Source organism: Nycticebus coucang, chromosome 1, assembly GCF_027406575.1.
Source record: "Nycticebus coucang isolate mNycCou1 chromosome 1, mNycCou1.pri, whole genome shotgun sequence".
Classification (NCBI taxonomy): Eukaryota; Metazoa; Chordata; class Mammalia; order Primates; family Lorisidae; genus Nycticebus; species Nycticebus coucang.
This window is the reverse complement of record NC_069780.1, coordinates 25,992,702-26,016,681: the sequence shown is the minus strand read 5'-3', so window position 1 is coordinate 26,016,681 and position 23,980 is coordinate 25,992,702. Positions and strand designations below refer to the sequence as shown.

General features: G+C 33.1%; 1 protein-coding gene across 1 annotated transcript; it reads right to left on the bottom strand.

Moving 5' to 3' along the window:
- Positions 1-16,592: 16,592 nt before the first annotated feature.
- LOC128588464 (ORM1-like protein 2) lies at positions 16,593-17,197 on the bottom strand. The gene has a single exon (XM_053595279.1). It carries the CDS (start codon positions 17,161-17,163, stop codon positions 16,702-16,704), a length of 462 nt encoding a protein of 153 aa, XP_053451254.1. The 5' UTR covers positions 17,164-17,197; the 3' UTR covers positions 16,593-16,701.
- Positions 17,198-23,980: the final 6,783 nt, after the last annotated feature.

Sequence of the window (23,980 nt, the reverse complement as noted above, 5' to 3'; positions counted from 1 at the left end):
ATCCTGCAATCCCATTACTGGGCATCTACCCAGAAGGAAAAAAATCCTTTTATCATAAGGACACTTGTACTAGACTGTTTATTGCAGCTCAATTTACAATCGCCAAAATGTGGAAACAGCCTAAATGCCCACCAACCCAGGAATGGATTAACAAGCTGTGGTATATGTATACCATGGAATACTATTCAGCCATTAAAAAAAATGGAGACTTTACATCCTTCGTATTAACCTGGATGGAAGTGGAAGACATTATTCTTAGTAAAGCATCACAAGGATGGAGAAGGATGAATCCTATGTACTCAATTTTGATATGAGGACAATTAATGACAATTAAGGTTATGGGGGGGGAAGCAGAAAGAGGGACAGAGGGAGAGGGCTGGGGCCTTGGTGTGTATCACACTTTATGGGGGCAAGACACGATTGCAAGAGGGACTTTACCTAACAATTGCAATCAGTGTAACCTGGCTTATTGTACCCTCAATGAATCCCCAACAATAAAAAAAAAAAAAAGATCAAAAAAAATATCCTTTAAAAAATAGATCATATTAAAGATCTAGTTTTAAAGATACTTATTCAATATTTTTGTAAGCAGCACACTCAAAACAGCCTGCACATTTCTATCCCCAGGCAAGATTTAAATAATTGATAGTAGTGTACTTTTACTGAAAATATGTTAAAAGAGTGAATGAATAGATCAAAGGAATGAATTCATTCTATACTAATTGACTTACAGAAATCCATAATACTTGGGAGGCTGAGGCAAGGGAATCACCTAAGCTCAGGAGTTGGAGGTTGCTGTGAGCTGTGTGATGCCACGGCACTCTACGGGTGATAAGGTGAAACTCTGTCTCTACAAAAAAAAAAAAAAAAAAGGAGAGAAATCCATAATATATCACTTAGTAAATAAGCACATTAAAGAATTATGTACATTGTATATACTTATATAAATTGCTAATACTTATATAAATTGAATCTTTATGTGTATATTTGTTTGAGCAAGAGAAAAATTTGGATAGATCCAAATAAAAAGTATTATTTAATACATGTTAGTGACTTATTAACTTTTTAGAATATCTGTCTTTTTTTTTTTTTTAGTTGTTAGTTATTTTATAATAAGATGGTGTGAAGATACCTCAAAGAACTAAAAGTAGAACTACCATTTGACCCAGCAATCCCAGGTTTGGAAAAAGAAAAAATAGTCATTTTTATTAAAAAGACAGGTACACTCAAACGTTTATTGCAGCACAATTTGCAATTGCAAAGATGTGGAATCAACCCAAGCACCCATCAGTTTTCCAGTGGATTAATAAAATGTTGTATTTGTATACTATGGAGTACTACTCAGCTATTAACAAAAAATGGTGGACAATACCTTTTGAAGCAACCTGGATGGAACTAGAGACCATTTTTCTCAGTGAGGTATCACAGGAAAGGATAAACACCATGTGTACTCACTATTTAAGTGGAACTAATTAATACCCATGAGCACATTTGGTAGTAAAACCATATAGAAAGCAAGTAGTGGTAGTACAATGGGCACCTGTCTAGAATCAAATGAAAAATTGCTCTTGTCACCTTGTCATAGAGCTCTCCCTCAGTCATCTCATATTCAAAATGTGCAGAACTAAATCTAGTATCTTCCTCCTTGATTATGTTCTCCCATTGTACCTTTTTGTTGGTGAATTATGTTATAGCAACATCCTACCAGTTGTATTTGGTTCTTTCCTCTCTATCAGTGCCATATTTAATTGGCTTATATAATGTTCCTGTCCAGCTTATCCCCAACATTTCCTTACAGCTGTTACAGATTAACTTGATCAGTATTACTTTATTTAATGTTTTGGTTCACTTAATTCCAAAAGAAGTAGAAAATGGCCACAATTATTCCAAAATTTTTAACATCCTCAGTTTCTTAATATACCCATACTACATACTAAGTTTTTAATTCTTTATATGTTATTGTTATTTTTAAAAACTGAGCACTGTTTTTATCCAATAAATGGGATTTTGATAGCACCACCTGAATATTAGTATAATACATGTTTGCCTGAGTTTAAAAAAAATGCTTCCAGAAGTTTGGGAGTATTTCCAACCTTTGTTTACTTCTTAGAAAAGTATAAGCTAATTCAATTCCTGGACGAGCATACTGTAATATTTTGGAGGGATCATTTCATACCCATCAAGGGAACGATACAACAAGAGGACGTTTCAATACTAAATATTTACGCACCCAAATCAAATGCTCCCAGATTTATGAAACAGACCTTAAATAGTCTACACAGTGTGTCTATAACACCATAATAGTTGATTTTGCTGCTCATATTTTTTATAGAGCAGAAGAAAAAAAATCAAAAGTCTAGGAACCGTGTTTATAAGGGCCACCTCCGGAATAACTAGTTGAACTAGTTATTATTAGTATTAAGTATGTTTTCTTCTATAAAGCTTGAAGGTGCTAGATATAGATCTCATTTCATTGTGGGCAAGAGACTTCATCAAAAGCTTCTCTCAAGAAGACAGGTACATGGCCTATAGACACATGAAAAAATGCTTACCATCTTTAATCATCAGAAAAATGCAAATCAAAACTGCTTTGAGATATCATCTGATTCCAGTAAGAGTAGCCCACATAAAAAAATCCCAAAACTACAGATGTTGGCGTGACTGTGGAGAAAAGGGAATACTTCTGCTGGTGGGAATGCAAGCTAATACATTACTTTTGGGGAAAAATTTGGAGAACACTTAGGGGTCTAAAAGTAGAACTGCCATTGAATCCTGCAATTTCTCTACTAAAAGACGAAAAATCACTTTACAACAAAGATGTTTGCACCAGATTGTTTATTGCAGCTCAATTCATAATTGCCAATTCATAGAAGAAGCCCAAGTGCCCATTGACCCTTGACTGGATTAATAAATTGTGGTATATGTATACCAGGGAATATTATGGAGCCTTAAAAAAAGATGGAGACTTTACCTCTTTTGTGTTTACATGAATGGAGCTGGAACATATTCTTCTTAGTAAAATATCTCAATGGAAGAAACAGTATCCATTGTACTCAGTACTATTGTGAAACCAGTTTGTAATCACCCACACTTTCATATGGAAGATAAAACACAATTACAGCCCAGGATGAAGGTGGGAAAAGGAGGAGGAGGGGAGAGCAGGGGGGCAGTTGGATGGAGGGAGGGCAAATTGTGGGACCACACCTATGGTGCATATTGCAAGGGTACATGTCAAATCTGTTAAGTGTAAAGTATAAATGTCTTAACATAGTAAGTGAGGTGAAGGCTGTGTTAACCAGTTCCATGTAAGCATTCCAAATTGTATATAAAATTAGCACATTGTACCCCATAAATGCACTAATGTATACATATTTATGTATTTATGACTTAATGGGGAAAAAAAGTGCATGTTATATGTTTAGGAGTTGAGAGAGAAATGTGACATTAAAGAATGAAAGGAGAGATTGATGCTTCTAGGGAGCTTTCATTATAGATGGCATCAATTCTAACAGGCTATCCAATTAAGTTCTCATTTCCAGATAGAGAAAAGTCACTAGAGTTTTTCTTCTTCCTGAGGCTCACTGAGAAAAGAGAATGCTTACCCTTGGGAAATTAACAAACAAACAAACTTAGGTGGACATAAATATAAATTTTTTAAATAGAAATAAATAATTTCCCATTATTACTTTCAAATATTAATAAAAATTAAAACATAAAATTGTCAGTCACAAAATTTTGAAGAAATCATTAAATCATAAAAAGAATGTGACAACTATTTTATGTATTAACTAATTTCTTAGAGTTTTACGAACTTTTATCTAGATGTAGAAGCTTTTATTTTGGTTTTTATTGTTCATACAAGAAATTGATGACAATCTGTTAAACTATAGTTTAATGACTGGATTAATCTTTGAAAGGAGATGTAGTAAAAATCATTTAAATATAGTAATTCCTCTTGTTACTATCAACTTACTCTTCTCTTTTAGAGATAATACAATGTTTATTCTCTATATTCTTTTTTTTTTTTTTTGTAGAGACAGAGTTTCACTTTATTGCCCTCCGTAGAGTGCAGTGGCCTCACACAGCTCACAGCAACCTCCAACTCCTGGGCTTAAGCGATTCTCCTGCCTCAGCCTCCCGAGTAGCTGGGACTACAGGCACCCGCCACAACGCCTGGCTATTTTTTGATTGCAGTTTAGCCGGGGCCGGGTTTGAACCCGCCACCCTCGGTATATGGGGCCGGCGCCCTACTCACTGAGCCACAGGCGCCACCCCTATTCTCTATATTCTATATAGTATACCACACAAGTGCCTTGCCGAGGTGAGACTCCATTTTTATTGCAGTATATGGAGTCCTGGCCTTTGCTTCAAAAACTGCAAAAGGAGTTTCAATGACTCCATCAGCCATATTCTTATTTAAAGTATGAGATGACTTTTATTTACTTTTGAGTTCCTGTCAGTGTTCCTCACTCACAATCAAATTATTTTTCATAATCTACTATGAGTTTGATTTATCTCCTGATTCAGTCAACAAAATAGTCTAAACTCTTTAACCTGCTTCTCATTATTTTCTTCAGTTCCATTTTTAGTATAATCAGTTAACAGTCTGGTCTCTTTTTAACAAGTTTTATAAATCACTTTATTATTAATATGCTTTGAGGTTCATATAACATGAATAGTGTATGAATGTAAAATGGATTCTTGAACTCATTATATGTGTAATTTATTTTAAAGTGGAAAATTTCTTTTGGTGAATTATCATCTGGTTATTCTGTTTCACTTTTGCCATTAGTGTTGGATGATGATGCTTTGGATTTTTTTTCTATATGAATAAGGATAAAATATTTGATTCTGGTAACACATAATTAATAATTTATATGCTCTTATCCAATTTAAAATATTAAAATCATTAAAGTAAAATTACATACTTTAAAAATTTTAATTTAATAGATTAAAAATCTCTTTTATAGTTGCCTTGTGAACCAAAAATGATAATTTTATAAGATTTTGAATATAATCAATGAATATAGTTTGTTTCTTCCATTTGTAATAACATCAAAGTGATGTCTGGTTAAAATTTCCCAAGATGATGGGGTTAAATGCAGTGGCTATGTAATTCTTGTGACCTTTTTCAGATACTGGAGATAACTTAGTCATTTTCCATTTCTCAGCTATAGTATTTCTTTTGAATGTTGTGATCTTTTAAAAAATGTCACTAAAATGTTAACTATTTTTTTTCTTCACACATTTGTGAGTTTTGACTTTACCAGCACAAGTACTAAAAGTCTGTGGTAAATATCTTTAACAAACTCTATAACTATTTTTCAACTTACAGGTAATCCTATTTCACGTTTGAATGCATGATTTATGGCATTGAATAATTCATGAGCTAGTCCTCTGAACTGACATGAGTAAAGATCACCAATTTCTTTTTTATATATTCATTAATTTAACGGATGTTTGTTTTAAGCACTTAATTTTTTTCAAACATTTATACTAAATTTACATGCTTTTGGGGTGATTTTCGTTAAACTCTGGGAGGGTGTGAATAATGTAACTAAATACAATGGAAGAACATCACAAAAGTAAAATACAATATTCTTACCCATATAAAAAATTAAACTTTTTGTATGAAAGATAAAATCACTTAAAATCCTCAGGAAAAAATAGTGAAATGTTCTTAGAAAATATGACATATATATTACAAATATTCATCTCTTAGGATGTGCCAAGCTCTCTTGTAAGAACTGCTCATTCCTTTTAATGAATGGAAAAGAAAACTGAGTCCCATTCTCTAAACCAGGCATCCTCAAATTTTTTAAGCAGGGGGCCAATTTTCTGTCCCTCAGACCATTGGAGGGCCTCAGACCATTGTTTTGTTTTTGAACAAATTCCTATGCACAATGCACATATCTTATTTTGAAGTAAAAAACAAAATGGGAACAAATACAATTCACACCACTTCATGTGGCCCACGGGCTGCAGTTTGAGGATGCCTGCTCTAAACTATTATGTGGCGGTGCTTCTAAGTCTAGACAGTATAGCTCCAGAAAACATACTTTTCTTAACCATTCTTCTAAGAGTTAAAAGAAACATAAAATTATTTCCATTAATAGTAATCATAGCAAACTTATTAAAAGAACTAGATGATACTGCATTTTCTTTTTTTTTTTTCTTGTGAAAAAGTTTCATTTTGTCACCCTCAGTAGAGTGATGTGGCGTCACAGCTCACAGCAACCTCCAACTCCTGCGCTTAGGTGATTCTCTTGCCTCAGCCTCCCAAGTACCTGGGACTACAGGCACCCACCACAATACTTGGCTATTTTTTGTTGTTGTTGCAGTTTGGCGGGGGGCCGGGTTTGAACCCACCACCCTCTGTATATGGGGCCGGCACCCTACCCACTGAGCCACAGGTGTCGGCCGATACTGCATTTTCAACCAAATAAACAAAAATTGTGTTCACAAAGATGTACAATGACAAGACATATACAATAAAAAAGAGAGCAGTATGAATCAGTCCTCTTAAAATATGTAAAATACGATTCTCTCCAATGCTAAAATTCTGTCTAAGCAATCATCTGTCACAAAAGTGAAAAATTAAAAACAATTCTAATTATATATATGAAGTAAATGTTGAAATGAAATATGACATATGTACATAGTGGCATATTATGGAGGCCTAAAATATGTTTTGAATGATTTGAATGGCCTTGTAGAAATCCTTGCATTGAATATACAGTATAATCATTGATACATAACACAAAAATTAGCACCAGCTGCAACAAATCTTATAAAAGAATGCATAGAACAAAATGATTGGGAAACATTTAGATATTTAGACACTAATGCAGATGCATACCAACTTCTATCAATTACATGTGTCTACTTTCCTCTACTGTTAGTATCTTAGATTAATATGGTGTATTTGTTGCATTTAATAAACCATTATTAATGCATTTTTTTACGAAACCTATATTTTATTCAGATATCTTTAGTTTTTACCTAATGTTCTCTCTCTTTCTATCCCAGGATCCCATCTTAATACCATATGGCATTTGTTAGTCATGTCTTTGTGTGGCTTTATACCTATGCCATTTTATCTTTGTATAGTACCCCATTACACAGATGTACCACAGTTTGATTTTCCATTTACCACTGAACAACGTCTTGGTGTCTCCCAGCCTTTGACAATTATGCATAAAGCTTCTATAAATATGTAATTATGTGACTTTTTTATGGACATGAGTTTCAAATCAGTTGAATAAGAAACTAACACAATTGTTGGATTGTATGCTATATTTAGCTTTGCAAGAAACTGCCGCACTGTCTTCCAAAGTATCTGTACCTTTGTGCATTCTGGAATGAATTCTGTTTGTGTCTTTGAAGCTCTGCAGCCTCACCAGAATTTCATACTGTCAGTGTTTGGATTTTAGTGATGTTAATAGGGAAGTAGTGAGATCACACTGCTGTTTTCTTTTGTATTACTTAATGATAAATAATGTTGATTATATTTTTATTTGCTCATTTGTCCTGTCACTGTGTTTGGCACATCATCATGTAATAGTGTTGATAAATAGTGGGTAAATTTAATTAACAAAATTTTAGCAAGAAACCTAAATGCTTTATTTTATAGGCATGCATCAATAATCATAAAGGTCATATTTATGCTTTGAAAGGGTGCTCATCACCACAGGGAAAAAAATATACATAGTTGCTATTCTACCGAACATATGACTAAATATGCCTGAATAACCCCTTGTAACTGAAAGGTCTTAAGCAATGTGAAAGGATATACACAATATGTTTTATAATTTTAGTGAAAACTCTAAAACATGGTGAGTTAGAATATATTTATTTTAGCTTTTACTTAATCATAAGTTTGAGAAAGAAAACATACAGCTTTTAACATTGCATTGATTTTGCCTCAATTGTAATTCATATTTCAAACACATTGATCATAATTTCAATGAAATGGCATATATAAATTGTTCTTTAGTTCAGATTAATTTTAAATCAATTTGCAAACTGTAGAACACAGAACATAAAAAAGTCTAAGTGGACATTAGGCCACTCTTTGCTGCAGACAAGTACTTTGAGATACTTTTGTATTCTGAAAGCTCCACTCTGAACATGGTTTCAATGCAGATCAAATACACTTAGATCCCATCTTGTATTCATTCCTATGTTCAGGTGGAAAATGCCTTGAATACAAAATAACTGTTTTCATCTCTCTAGTAAGGATGCCAGTCTTTTTACTTCTCCCACTTGCATATGATTTAGGAGGAAGCAAGTTGCTAATTAGATGTTTCTGCTTAGTTAAAAGCTTCTGATTATGTGCTGTTGTCCATATCACTTCATTTTGTTCACCTAGCAGTGATTATGTTAAAATTTAGTTCTTTGGTCATTGCTACCTCTTCATCATGATTATTTAAGTCACTAGATTTTACTTCTCTCTAGGTTCCTGTTAACATCATCCAATTCCTTAGATGCCCTATACTTTAAAATTTTATGTTTTAGCCTCTAACTTTTTGGTTTTTCCAAACCCAAGCTGTCTCTTCACATACTTATTCTCCTTCCACATTTTATTTGCAGTGGTGATTTTTAACCATTTATTTTATGTTGCAAACTATTGAAAGACAAACTTAGGCACATTGAAATCTTAAAGAGTTTATTTGAATAAACAGTAATTCATAAATCAGGCAATACCAGATGAAAAGCAATTCAGGACTCTACCAAGGGGATTTGAGGGGAACGCAGATAAGTTGTTCATAGAAGTAAGACAGAGACAGTACTGTATAGATAAAAGTGGAAAGTCTTTATTTAAAGGTTAGTTAGTGATTTTGTGCTTTTATTACTTACACTGAGTTGGGCTGTGTGCCTGAGGAGGAACACAGGGTACTGGAGCCATTTTAGCTTAATGGCCTTCTTATGTTTTCTGTTTGTTTTTTGTTTTTTTTTATTTCTTTTTTTTGTTTGTTTTTTTGTTTTTGGCCGGGGCTAGGTTTGAACCCGCCACCTCTGGCATATGGGACCGGCGCCCTACTCCTTGAGCCACAGGCACCACCCTTTTTTTTTTTTTTCCTTTTTTTTAACTATACCATTCTGAGTTTCTTTTAAGATGTATTTTCAATGATAATAATATTCTTGACAGATTTGCCACAAATACCTTATTTTTTATTTAACTAATATTTAAAAATATGAAAATAAATAACATGAAAAACAATTCTTTAGTAGGATAAATTAATTACATTTGTCAATTCTGATGGAAGCATGTAGAACATGACAACATTTTAGTTTGATGAAAGTTGTTTCCACTTCATAGTTTGCCTGTCAAATATCATACCAGTGCATCTCTATTTTAATAATTATAGCTCATTGAATTATTTAATTTATAGCAGGCAAGCTTATCATGATTATCTTTCAAAAATTTACTTATCTGTTCTTTCAGATAAATATAAAAATCACTCTATAAGTGTGGGGACCCAGATGTCAGGTTCCCATGTTCCCATGTTGTTGGTTCCCAGTACCGAGGAATGATTACTGACCAAGTTGATGGAGTAAATGAGCAGGGCAAGCAGGTGGAAGAAGGAACTTGCCAAAGTTTATTATAAACATAGTTTATTCCAGAGAGAAGGAATGGGTCAGCCCCTGCAAATGAAGGAGACCTTCAGTTAACAAGATTTCTCCTTTTATGCTGATTCCATAATTTTGTGTTAAGTAGTGGGTGGAATATTCATGGTTTTCTTGGAAAAGGTGGGAGAATTCCTGGAATTGGGAACCCTCCCCTTTTCTATTCTTACAAGGCAATTTCTGGGGGTTGCCATGGCACTGGTGGGTGTGATTTTTACTATGTTAGTGAAGGCAAGTCACTAGGGACATCTGCTCACTTGCTGCAAAGAGTTTCTATCAAGGCCTTGACTATACATATATATATATATATATATATATATTTTTTTTTTTTTTTTTTTTTTTTTTTTTTCTGTTTTTGGCCGGGGCTGGGTTTGAACCCACCACCCTCTGGTATATGGGGCCGGCGCCCTACTCCTTTGAGCCACAGGCACTGCCTGGCCTTGACAATATTTTTACTTGGTGGTTTTCTACCTCCTTCTGGTTTGTCAGTTCTTGGAGACCCTCCATTGTAGACCAACGACTGATTGGACAGTCTTTGGCATGTCATCTGTTCTTTCTTGGAATCCTTTTCTGATCAATTTGTACCTTCAAGGAGACAAAGCATGTACTAGCGTCATCAGCCTCTCAATTAACACCCCTTGACAAAAAATCTGTTTCCTTCCTCTTTATCCCTACCTAACATATTTTTGGTGCTCATATTTATAGAGCAGTTTTGTGCTTACAATAAAATTGAGTAGAAAACACAGGGTTTCCACATTCTCTCCTGCCTTCCACCTCAGCTTTCTCCACTATCAACATCCCCAAGAGTGGTACATTGTTACAATGAATAAATATCTAATACAATGATAAATCATTTATTCCCAAAGTCTGTATGTAGATTGCATTAGGTTTTAGTCTTGGTGTTGTTTATTCTATAGGTTTTGACCAATGTATAAGGACAAGTGTCTGGACCAGTCCCAAATACCCTAACCACATCCGTCATCTGCCCTGCTCATCTCTAGCATCTCATGTCCACCATTATAGTATCATACAGAACAATTTTACTGTTCTAAAAATCCTCTGGGTCCCACCTACTAAATCTCTCTCTTCCTCCTAACCCATGGCAACACTTGATCTTTTTACTGTCTTCATAATTTTACCTTTTCTAGACTGTCATATATTAGAGTTGGAATCATACACTATGTAGCCTTTTTAGAGTGGCTTCTTTCAGTCAGTAATATGCATTTAAATTTCCTCCATGTCCTTTTATGCTTGATAGCTCATTTACTTTTATTGCTGAATAATATTTCATTATCTGGATTACCAGAGTTTATTAATTTACCTACTGAAGGATATAATGATTGCTTTCAAGTTTAGGCAATTATAAACAAGACTGCTACAAATATTCATGCAAAGGTTTTGTGTAGACATTAATTTTTAGTTCATTTGGGTAAATACCAAGAAGTACAATCACTGGATTTCATGGTAAGAGTATGTTTAGTTTTGTGAAAACTGCCAAACTATCTTCCAAAGTCTGTACCATTTAGCATTTGCACTAGCAGTGGGTAATTGTTCCTTTTGCTTCACATGCTCACCAGAATTTGGTATTGGCAGTGTTTGGGATTTTGGTCATTCAAGTAAGCCTGTAAAAGTATCTCATTGTTTTTATTTGCAGTTTCCTACTGACATATGATGAACATCTCTCCATATGTTTATTTATCATTATAGATTTTCTTTGGCAAAGTATCTGTCCAGGTCTTTTACCTTAAATGGATTTTTTTGGCTTAGAGTTCCTTGTATAATTTGTATAAGATTTTTTGTTTTTATCAGATTTATCTTTTGCAAAGTTTTCTCCAAGTCAGTAGCTTATCTTCTCATTTTCTTGGCAGTATCTTTTGAAGAACAAAAGTTTTTAATTTTAGTGCAGTACAGTTTATTAGTTCTTACTTCTGTGGATCATGACTTTGGTGTTGTACCTAAAAATCATCACCAAACCTAAAGTCTTCTAGAGTTTCTCTTGAATTGTTTCCTAGGAGTTTTATGGTTTTGCCTTTTACAATTAGGTCTGTGATCCATTTTGAGTTAATTTTTTGTGAAGGGTGTAGGGTCTATGTCTAGATTTATTGTTTTGCATGTGGATATCTAGTTATTCCATGACCATTTGTTGAAAAGGCTATCTTTGCTCCAAGGTAATGCCTTTGCTCCTATGTCAAAGATCAGTTGACTATGACCTATCAGCCTGGGTTAACGCTCTCCACCCTCTTCCACTTGCTTATATCTTACATCAGATTTCAGTTCAATTATCATTTTCTTAATGAAGCCTCTAATTTCCTTTACATGGACAAATCCTCCCATTTTATTTTTGTGTACTACTTCTTGAGATTCTTATCATCGTTTGATTTTACACTTATTTTATGATTATCTCATTAATGGTAGTAAAATTCATGAGAACTATTTGTCTTTGGTCTGCCAGTTTTATTATTAGACCCTAGCACAATATTCCTTTTAATTTTATCCTAAGGGGGTTTGCTGGAATAAGCTACCCCAATGAACTTTCAGTGTTTTTGCATACCGTTGGACTAACTACATCTGCCCTGTTTATAACTTCTTTAATAATAAAAATTTATTTTTAAGAACTTTGATGCAAATATTTTCTCATTGGGAAATAACACACAAGATGATATTAATGATAGTAATAATTGACAAATATAGTTTTGATATGCCAGGCTTGATATGCATTACACATATTAGCTTATTTAATACAACAATACTATAAGGTAGATGTAACTTTTATGTCCTCATTTTTCAAATGTAAAACCCAAAGAACAGAGAGGTTAAGTTGCTTAAGAACACACAGAAAGCAGAGGGCAGGGATGAAGTTCCAACCAAAGAAGAGTCCATGCTTTTAACCATTTAGCTATATTTCCTTTCAAGGAAAAATCACTACTTTACCAATTTTAACTCAATTATTATACCCAGTGTGTGTGTATGTATGTGTGTGTACTTATATATAAGCAGGTAGCATTGATTCCATTTGAAAAATGAAGAAACCAAAGTTGAGAAAGGGGAGGTAACCTTTCAAAGGCTATAGATATTGGAAGTATCTGAGTCCAAATCCGCAATTAAATCTGTAAATTATCCTTCTATATGAAGGTGACTTTAAACTTATAACTTGTCATCCCTTTACATTCAGACAGATAATGAGGACTGTAAATCTAAGAATGCAGTATTCTGTCTTGTACATAGGAACTCTATCTCAGTTCCTATCTTCTTCTTGGATCTTATCATATGATGTGTTGGGGAAAAAGAGTGCGAAAAAAGAGTAACACTAATAGGGCTATGTCAGGACCTGTGACATGGGAGGCATTCAAATGGATATTGATTGAATGAACATTCCATTAAATTTGTTTCTTAATCATTTTCTTTTTGCAAGAGATTTAGTAAGCCTTTCTCACAGCAGTTGAAATTAGAATGTTTTTTCTTTTAGTTTTTAGAGTTGTTTCAAATTTTTCTTTCTCTCACTGTTTTTGTCTCCATGTCGTGTTGTTGAATGGGGAGTGTAAATGAGCTTTATCTTGTCACTGCATGTTCATAGTACTAAAATAGTCTTGGGCACATGATGTGCATTTAATAAATCTTTGCTGAAAATGATAATGTTGAGAGAAGGCACTTTGGGAAAATCAATATCTGCCTTCATTGGAGACAAAAGTTATTTTGAGAATAAAAATTACATTAGTATTAGCAAAAAATGCACATATGTCATTTTTAAAAAGTTATAAGTTCACCAACTGTATTAGTCTCTCTCAAATATGCATGACTTTTCACAAAAATATTAAACATACTTCAGGTGAGTGACTTACATGACTTACAACTTTTTTATATTTTAGAGTATATTTATATATATTAACTATTGGAATCCAAACATGTAAGATATTAATAATTTTGGTAAGTTAGTTTACATTAATTAATTCATTATCGATTAATGTAAAATGATTTTTTAAAACTTATGAATGACGTACTTACAATTTGCTATTCATTTGTTTGAATCTCCACAGCTCAGTCCCTTTTTAAGACATTCTGTTCTGAAGAAAACATTCAACGTAACTCTACCAAATTCATTCCTGATTGAGGATAAATATTCCTACAAAAGCCAAGCCAAAACATCCAGGAGGCAAAAAAAATCTTCTAAATGGTAAGTGTGCCTATTCTTGCTGAATTATATTAGTACTACATTTTTTCAATCCATAAATTAACTTTCATACATAATCCCATTGTTAGATAACTTTTTCTCTCCTCAAAGCAATGCATTTCCTTCCCTCTCCTAGAAATTAGCTCCAAAGAGTTATCTGGTCCAGAATAGCCACTACATTATCTTTCCATTTTCATAAAGTCTGCTTTTAATTTGCCTTTAATACTAAGGTAAAAGAGTGCTCAAAAAAGGTAGACAGACTTTTGATTATTATATCTTTTAAATGCAAAGGAAAAAAGTTATCCCTTAGTTGTTGGGAGATTACATCTCATTGTAGCATTTAGGCTTTTTTGGCCAAATTGTACTGTCAAGCAAGTTTGGATTAAGGATACATATTCTCATAAAAAGAGTCAATAGGTATTGAACTCTGGGTTGAAAATCGACTGTGTGGTAATGACTTAGAGGTTTTTGTAAGGTGAGACTAGACTAGGAGAAAGTTGATGTTATCATATCTCCAGAATTTCTTCTTCTTTTTTTTACATTATTTTTTAATAAATCATAACTTTGTACATTGATGCATTTATGGGGTTCAGGGTACTGCTTTGATATACAATGTGAAATACTTACATTGAACTAAGTAACATATCCATCAAAATTATACTCATTGCTTACTAGTTTTGAAATGTACCATTGCATCATGCACATTAGGTACGGTCCCCCCAAATACTCTGTCTTCTCCCATAACCCCCCTCCCCTCCTTTCTCTCCCCTCTTCCCTTCTACTTTCTGGACTATAGTTATGTTTTGCCATTCGTATGAGTATGTAGATGGTTATATATTGATTTCATAGTAGTATTGAGTACATTGGATACTTTTTTTTCCATTCTTGAGAAACTTTACTAAGAAGAATATGTTCCAGCTCCATCCAGGTAAACATAAAAGATGTGAAGTCTCCATTTATTTGGCTGCATAGTATTCCATGGTGTACATATACTACAATTTGTTAATCCACTCATGGGTCGATAGGCACTTGGGCTATTTCCATGTCTTATTTCAGTATCCCCACCATTAAATGCTTTGTAGTTTAGGAACATACCAAGATTATATTAATTACTAGGGAACTTGATTCTAGACAGAAAAATTATTAAAGTAATAAAATATAAAGGTTAATATCTGATATATCATTAACCTGAATATTGGAGTAGTAGATCAAATTTATATAGATGCCATCAGAATTTATTCTTGCTATAGTCTAGACCATTGCTGTTTATAAGAGTAGTCACTAGCCATTTGTAACTATCAAACACTTGAAATGTGGCTATTTCTAATTGTTACATGCTACTGTAAGTCTAAAATTTTGAAGACTTAATTTTATAAAAAGGCATAAAATAGTTCATTAATAATAACTATTTATTACTTTTTGAAATAATATTTCAGATACACAGGATTAAATAAAATATACCATTAAGATTATTTTTATCGGTTTCTTTTTACTTTGTATATGTTCACTACAAAAGGTAAAATTATTTTTATGATTCAAATGATATTTCTATTGGATCTAGATATGATCTAGAATGCCCATGTAGGCTCAGTACCTGTAGCTCAGCGGCTAGGGTGCTGGCCATATACACTGGGGCTGGCAGTTCGAACCTGGCCCAGGCCTGCCAAACAATAATGACAACTACAACAAAAAACTAGCTGGGCTTTGTGGTGGGCACCTGTAATCCCAGATGCTTGGGAGGCTGAGGCAAAAGAATCACTTAAGCCCAAGAGTTTGAGATTGCTGTGAGCTGTGATGCCATGGCAACTACAGAAGGTGACATAGTAAGACTCTCTCTCAACAACAACAACAAAAAAGTAGAATGTCCATTTTTTTGAATAGTGAATTTACAATTCTATACAATTGAAATGAATTCTATACAATTCAGTAAATTATATAGAAAGACAATTTCTACAATGATATCTTAATTTTAATTCCATCTCACATATTATACTTTTGCTTCTATTGTGTATTTTATGATAGGGTGAAATAGCCCATTAACTTTATTTATAATTTTTGTTAGTTACTAATATGCATTACTTCCTTTACAATTCAAAGATTTGAAAATTATTTAATTTCAGTTTAAGCCATTGCCTCACTTTATCATCAAAATTTTCAATTCTGTATCTACTGGCTCCACAAGAGATTAGCATTCCTTAAGATACATTTATTTTGATTTACCCACATTTTATTGCTCTTCATTCCTTGTTTCATTTCTTTGCTTCTCTTTGGGTCATTATTCCTTTGTCAAAGAATTATTTGTAATATGTATGTTGGCGCAGTTTTGTCTCTGAGTTCTCTTCATTTTTGTTTGAAAAATTTTTTTTCAATTTATTTTTTCAAAGGCATTTTCTCTTAATAAAGAATTCCAGGTTGGCATCTATTTTCTTTCAGCATTTTAAATATGTTATTAAATTATGCTTTCTGATGAAATATTTTCCTTTGCATATGTCTTTAATTTATCTGACTACTTTCACAACTTTTCTTTCTTCTTTTTTTTTTTTTTTTTTGAAAATGTTTCTTTATTATAAGGAAAATACACAGCACAACAGAGCTCGAAGGTGGTAGGGATGGAAGATAGGAAAAAATGTAGCCACCAAACAAGCTGCCCCAAACCTGACTTCCTCCTATAGAGGAGAATGATTTGGCCTTTCATCTGCCTTTCAGGATTGAAGGAAATTTGCCCCTAGCAGTACTGGGCCAGGAGCCCCTTTTTCCAGTCTTTTCTCTTCCTGGAAGCTTGGGAAAGGTTGTATCTCAGGCTATCAAGATATAGAAGAAAGCATGGAGAAGAAGAGAACCATGTTATAGCCCCTTGTTCCAATGCTTTCCCACGCCTGTGGAACTGTCCCCAGTCCTATCTCTCAGTATTTGTTTATGCCAAAGACACTAACCCCATGGAATCGGGGCAACTTAGGCAGAAGTACACTGAGCAATGAGACTGTGTTGATAAGGAAGTGAGCAGCATCATACTTGGTGCAGAAGCTAGCCAGGAGGTAGAGCACAATGGGAGAGATGCTCATGAACTTGCGGGAAGAGGTAAACTGGAGCCCATAGTCCATCTGCTCCCAGTGGGTCAGTAGCCAAGCCTTTCCTTGGTCAGAGCTCTCAAAAGGTGTCCCTTTCATCATATGTAGAAAGATATACATTGCCAAGTTATGGATGATGTTGATCAGGGTCCAGACAACAGGAATGCTGAAGAAGGGGATGCTGAGTAGAACCACATGAAGTAGTCCTACCAAGATGATGTAGGCCAGCCAGATGCCCCGACTATTCATCACTCGAGTGTTGGGGTTTACTTTGCTGTGTGCCACCCCCACATTCATCCTACTGCCAGCTTCAGAAGCCCGTCCAGCCAGGGGCACGGCGCTCATCTGCACACCTGTGGTCTCCAGCTTCACAACTTTTCTTTATGAATTTTTTCTTTTTTTTTTTTTTTATTGTTGGGGATTCATTGAGGGTACAATAAGCCAGTTACACTGATTGCAATTGTTAGGTAAAGTCCCTCTTGCAATCATGTCTTGCCCCCATAAAGTGTGACACACACTAAGGCCCCACCCTCCTCCCTCCATACCTCTTTCTGCTTCCCCCCCCCCATAACCTTAATTGTCATTAATTGTCCTCATATCAAGATTGAGTACATGAATCTTTATGAATTTTTTAAAAATCAGTTTTACTCTACTGTGCCTAAGTTTTACTGCCTCCTATCTCAATCCTCCTTGGTGGATTTTGCTAATGCTCTGGATTGTTTGGATTGAAGTCTTTCAGTTGTGGAAAATTCTCACCTATTATCTTTTCAAATATAACATTCTTCCTCTTCTCTTGAAAATGCAATTGCAGATATTTAATCTATTTATTGTGTCTCATGTATCTTCCATGTTTTGTATGTAGTACATTATATATTCTCTTTGTTCTACATTTGTATATTTTCTAACACTTTTTTAGTTTGTTAATTTATTCTTTAGATATTTGAAGGTGAACACATCTATTGCATTCTTAATTTCTTGTATTTCAATTCTGTAATTTCCATTTGATTATTATTTATAGACTATAGTTACACGGTGAGATTCTCTATCTCATCAACAATTTTGTTAAGTATTTTACTCTTCATTATTTTAAAGTCCATAATAGATAACTGCAACTCAAGTTCACCTTTGGATCTGCTTATATTTATTTATCTTTATTGTCTTCATTTTCTGCCCTTTGATTCTATCTCTTGACATGCCTAACAAGTTTCATCAAATGTTGAACATTGCTTGTGAAGAATTAGAGATACTTGGAGGTTTTATCTCATTTTATCTTCCTTTAGAGAAGATATCCATTTTCTGTCTCTGAGATAACTGAAATAGTTACCTCAGAGTGGGCAGACCCACTTTTCTAGACTGGGATTATGCTTCTTCAGAGCTGGGTTTCACATTTTTGTAAGAGTTCATCTATTCCCATCACCCATGTTGCTAGGTTGTGACCTGTCTATGATCCTGACAGGAAGTCAGTACTATTCACTAGATTCTTTCCTCCAGTTATTTTTTTTCCTTCAACCTGTGAAACTGCCAAATATGCTGTGCTTCTGTGTAGATTTTTGCCACTTTTGACTCTATTTCTTATCCTCTTTGACTTATATCAAATATGATTTTGCAAATATTTTGAGGAAAAAAATGACTCAGTGCCAGACTTCCTGTTCTTCTCTTTTGTTTTTAATTTAGTCTCTTAAAGTCCTACTTTCCTGAATATGAACTATAAGTTTTGTCTCTGGAAACCCTGATAAGACCAAAATCTCAGCTTAGATTTCCACCCACTTTGTGGCTGTCTTTTTAGTCCTTTGGCCTTGTGCTATTAGGAACTAAAATATTCCTCGATGGGGAGGGTGTGGGAGGGGAGGGGATCATAGGGGGACCACAACTATGGAGCACATTGCAAGTACAAGTTGGTTCTATCATGTGTAGACCACAAATGTCCTAATGCTATAATTAGGTAAATGGGATGAAAGCTATGCTGATTAGTATGATATAAGCACCCCAATTTGTACAAATAATCAACACACTGAAATGGGCATAAATGTATTTATGATCTATGTACAAAAGACTTAATAAAAAAATAAAATTATTAAAAATAAATAAATAAATAAAATATTCCTCAAGTGAAATGTAAGGCTCACCTCAGTGGTATTCCCATCTCACTTTTCTCATCATATTCCTGGCTTTTCAGGATGTAGTTGTTTGTGTAGTTTTCCATTCACTTAAATATATTTAAATAGAAACAAATTATCTATTTTTTCTCAGTGACATGGTCTTCAACAATTTTCTCATTACTATATCTGAAATTCTTTCTTTACCACAATTTATTAAGCTCTTTCCCTTTTATCTTTCCAACATTTCCTGAAATCCTGTATCTTCAATAAACATTTACAACCAAGAAGGAATATCTCCTAGACATAATGTATCCCGACATGTACCTACTCATAGTTCTATTAAAACTATATATTTTTTAAGAAATGTATTTATTTATTAAGCTTATTTGCAGATTTTTTCTTTGAGGGTTATTGTCACATGAAAACTAGAAGAATATGTTAAGTTTAATATTTTTTTAACCATTTTTACATGGTATCCCATAAAAATAAGTTCTTCTAAAATGCCTTAGTGTTCCAGACATGCCCACCTGAATTCTAAACCCTCTGTGAAATAGGCCTTCATCACACAAAGCCAGAGTAGCACCCTATTTAACTTTACCATTGTGGATGAACAAAATTACTTCATTCCATCTTTCTGTTTCTTTCTGTCATTACCACTGATGACCCTGAAAAAAATTACCAAATTTTTATTAAGAATTATTCTGCATTCAGTAAATATAATAATATCATTTGGAGGTTGCCTCCTTTAATTAACTTTCATTAAAAACAATTTTATTCCAATTAGAGAGAAGTTTAATACTTGGCTGAGCTACTAAACTTACTCTTTAAAAAATCTTACTCTTTAAAAAAAAAGAAAAAGAGTGAGTTAACATGCTCAAACGGCTGTTATCAACTCTACTTATATTAGTGTGACAGGAGAACAAGCTAGACAACAGAAGAGTATTGGGTTATTGAAAAGAAGGAGTCACCATCTGAATAGAAAAAGTATGTCATATAGTAAGAGTGATGTCACCAGAACAAATCCACTGGCCTTCATAGGTTTATCTTGAGTCAAGCCATGTTTTATTCAACTATTTCTGGTTTTAATCAAAATCCAGAATGAAATATTTTTGTCATATGTAGTCTCAAATATACGAGGCTTAATGAAAAACAATTAACACTTTACCTTGTATAAGATCTGGTAGAGCTGCTTATGTGTTACAAGTTTATTTTAAACATATAACTAATTTTATAATAAAAGAGCTTCATTCTCAAAATATTCATCAGTGAAAATATCAATGTGTTCTTTTGTGAAGGTTTTAGCAGCTCATTTGCTTTCTATTACTTTTTTGTTCTGTCATTTTATGTGTAACCTTATTAGATCCACTATTATCATGATGTAACATCCAAACAATTAAACGTATATATTATAATATATACTTTAATAGACACTTATAACTATTCAAGTATCCTGCAAAGTCATTAGGATAATTCAAAGCCAGGTTTATGACAATACAAACTACTTGTAATCAACAATACTTAACTTGATTTTAAGAAAGCTCATTTTCTGAAATTTTTGTATCAGTTTTATTTGAGGCAATGTAATTAGAGAAGGAACCTGAAAGAATATTTGATGTAGGTGGAGAAGTATAATAGAGATAACACTTACTAAACAAACTTTCTTTCTCCACAGATAATATTCCAAAGTAAACGTCCATTAATATAAAGGTAAGCTGACAGTTTTCTCACAAGAAGCACTTCTGTTTTGATGATGTCTTCCATCAGCTGCTCAAAGAAACATAATTGCTCTTCTACTACCTAGAGATAGAAAAGTCTGTTTGTAGAAGACATTTTAATCCTCTTGTTTTACTGAAAAATTTTCCTGTTACAAAAGCAATATATATATTCATTGCCTTCTTTCTAAACATATACTACTGATGCTTCCATAAAAAATATACTGCTGAATAAAGACAGCTGATGAAAAGTCTTTCTCTTTTACTTTAGAGTCTCATTTTCTAACCAAAGAATGCAATTACTTTGCAAATAGGAGGCATGCTGAAACAAAGTAAATGATGTCATTATGTATATATGTGTCATCCGCTTGGCATACTTTCTTGCTCTTAATTTCTCTGAAATGCTAAAAGTAGAGAATAAAAATCATAAAAGGAATACTCAGTATGTCTTACTTTGTATGAATTTATGTGCAAATAGGAGAACAAAGGAAAAGTGATTAAATTGTGGTAATATATTGAATTATCTTTAATAGGTTATATAATGGAGGTAGATGAATAAACTTACATATTAAATCTTAACACTTTTAGGGATAATGCTCTATTTCTCACATAGAATTGAAAAACAAATTAGTCAGAGATTAGGATTTAAATCAATGATTCTTAATGTTTGGGGAGGAACATACCACTTTGGAATTTTGATAAAAGTTATGAACTCTTCATTGTTAAGGGTTTATCAATGGAGATTTATGTAAGTAATCTAAATTTAACATAATTTCAAATGATTCACGTATCCCTGAAGTATTTCAATGTATTCTGATTTAAAAAACTTAATTGAAAATATTTCTATTAACATATCTAACATTAATTATTCAATTTTGGAATAATAAAGCCCAGAAAAAACAGTCAATGACTATTTGCCCTTCCACTGGATTGGCAAAACATCACAAAAACATTAACAAAAACATCACAGACCTGGTGGTTGATGGAGAGCAGATCTTGAACTCATTGCCTAGCTACAGAACCCTAAGTAAATTACTTAATCACCTTGTTCTTTGTTCTATGGCTGTAAAATAAGCAGTTGGTGTGCTAGATCAGTAGTTCTCAAACATAAAGACTGCTTCAAAATCACCAGATGGGTTGATACAATAATGCAACTTCTCAATATCTAACAACTCCCTATCTAGTATGCTCTGTACTCCTAGATAGTATCCTGGAACCTGAGTTTTCCCTATGTGTTTATGTTACTTACTTTTGACTCCCAAGATTTCTATCATCCCTGGAGTATTTCTTTAAGGAGTTACTTTTATATATATATATGAAGTATCTATATAGAAGTTACTTATATATATATGAACTTCTGAACTTATTTCAGAAGTTACTTTTATATGATATACATATATATATCATATAAACCATGTGAAATATAGTTCCAGTTGCAGAAAATTCATATAAAGAAGAGTATTTGAAGTTCATCACATATATTGTCACACCTGTGCATGTATGTATTATTAGAAAAAAGCTTTATAGAATGATTTTTATTGCTCTTAATTCTATTTCTCTATATTACATAATATGCAAATCTGTTCATGAAGGAAGAGTAGAAAAATGAAAATTCACAATTGGGAGAGCATTGCCAATAAATTCTTAAGACAATATTTTAATTGTTCAATAGAGTAATTGTTATGTCTAGACTCTTAAGCTATTTAAAATTTTTTAGAACAGAACTAGTTGGGAAAACATGCATATTAAGTTTCATATTACTACCATAACAAAATAATTTAAACCTCTTGTCACCTAAAAACAAAGTTAAGAATATAATATGTGAATATAGCATATGAAGCATAATTATTTTGTCATTTTTGGAAGCAGAAAAACTCTATCTTCAAAATACTAGCCTTTCTGTAACATTAAAATAATAGGTTTAAGGGAAATACAAAAGGGATATGTTGAACAAAATAAAATAATAAAATAGAAGAGGTTAGACATGAATGTACATGTATACACAGAGGGTGCCAACAAAGATACACACATTCGAAGAAAGGAAAAAGATATATTACAACTGTAATACTCAATATTATACCAATAACAAAAGATGAATGCAGTCATGTTTGACTTCTCCAATTACAGGATGTACCCAAAGTGGTTACCATCTGATCCAAGCACTTTCAATTGTGGAAAATGAAAATTAATACATAGATAACACCTCTTAAAATCTGTATACATTTTTGGCACCCCCAGTATATGTGTATAGATACATATCTTTAGGAAAAGGAGTAAAAGATATAAATATATAAGTAAAATCAAACTTGTAAACATTTTGAGTAAAATAGGTCTTAGAAAATTCACCTTCCTATTAAACAAACTTACTACAAGGAGCTAGAAAATATATGCTTGGATTATTTGCAAGTTCAAAAAGATATTTCCTCTATGAAAGAAAAGGCAAACAATTTCAAAGATGAAACAAGTTGAGAAAAAGAAAACTCAGAGAACCAAATAAAAAATAAAATAAAACGAACTAAATGCCACATTATTGATAAGGAAATTTAACAATTAATAAAATTAAATTGATGTAAAAGTTAATCTCTAGTAGCATTTACAGAATTGACTAGAAAATAGTAAATAATAAAAATAATGAGTAAGTTAGGTTGCTCAGGGGATCCTAAGTATACCCCATCCTACATTCCTAACCCTGTGTGTTTCGTCAGTGACAAGTAACTCTAGGAAAGTGAAAAGATGAGATCTCAGGGAGACAGTGATTTAATCATAGTCTGAGAATGTATTATGTAGGACCCAGCAAGTGTTTCAAATTAGAAAGATTGAAAGGTATGGCTAATTTCTACAGTATTAAACAAAAAAAGTATAGAAATACTGAAAAGTTGCCTTTGTTGTCTCCAATATTATTACAAGCAAAACAATATTGTTCTGATCCAACAATATATTTCATACCCAGCTTTTCCAATTATGTACAAGTATTTATTTTCTCTTTTATATCTATAACAAAATTACCAGTTAAATGTGGAAGTATTTGCATGAATAAAGGTTTTGTGTCGTTTTCAAAAGGAAGTTACTGTGGTTTGGTTGAGTGACATTAGAAAGTTTGGTATCTCCTTGTGGTGCAGACTTGCTCTTGTTAACCAAATCAGTTTCCCTTTTCACCTGAACAGAAATGACATATAACACCTTCATCATTAGCCCATAAATAACCTCTCTGTGAACAGTCCATTCTATTTTCATCTTGTAGAACTAGATATGAAGAATTCAATGAAGCGCTAAGAAGCCAGAAGATGAAAAAAGGCTGAATCA

Excerpts from the sequence above, each read along its gene's own strand:
- LOC128588464 (XM_053595279.1), bottom strand. The coding sequence starts at position 17,163 with ATGAATGTGGGGGTGGCACACAGCAAAGTAAACCCCAACACTCGAGTG.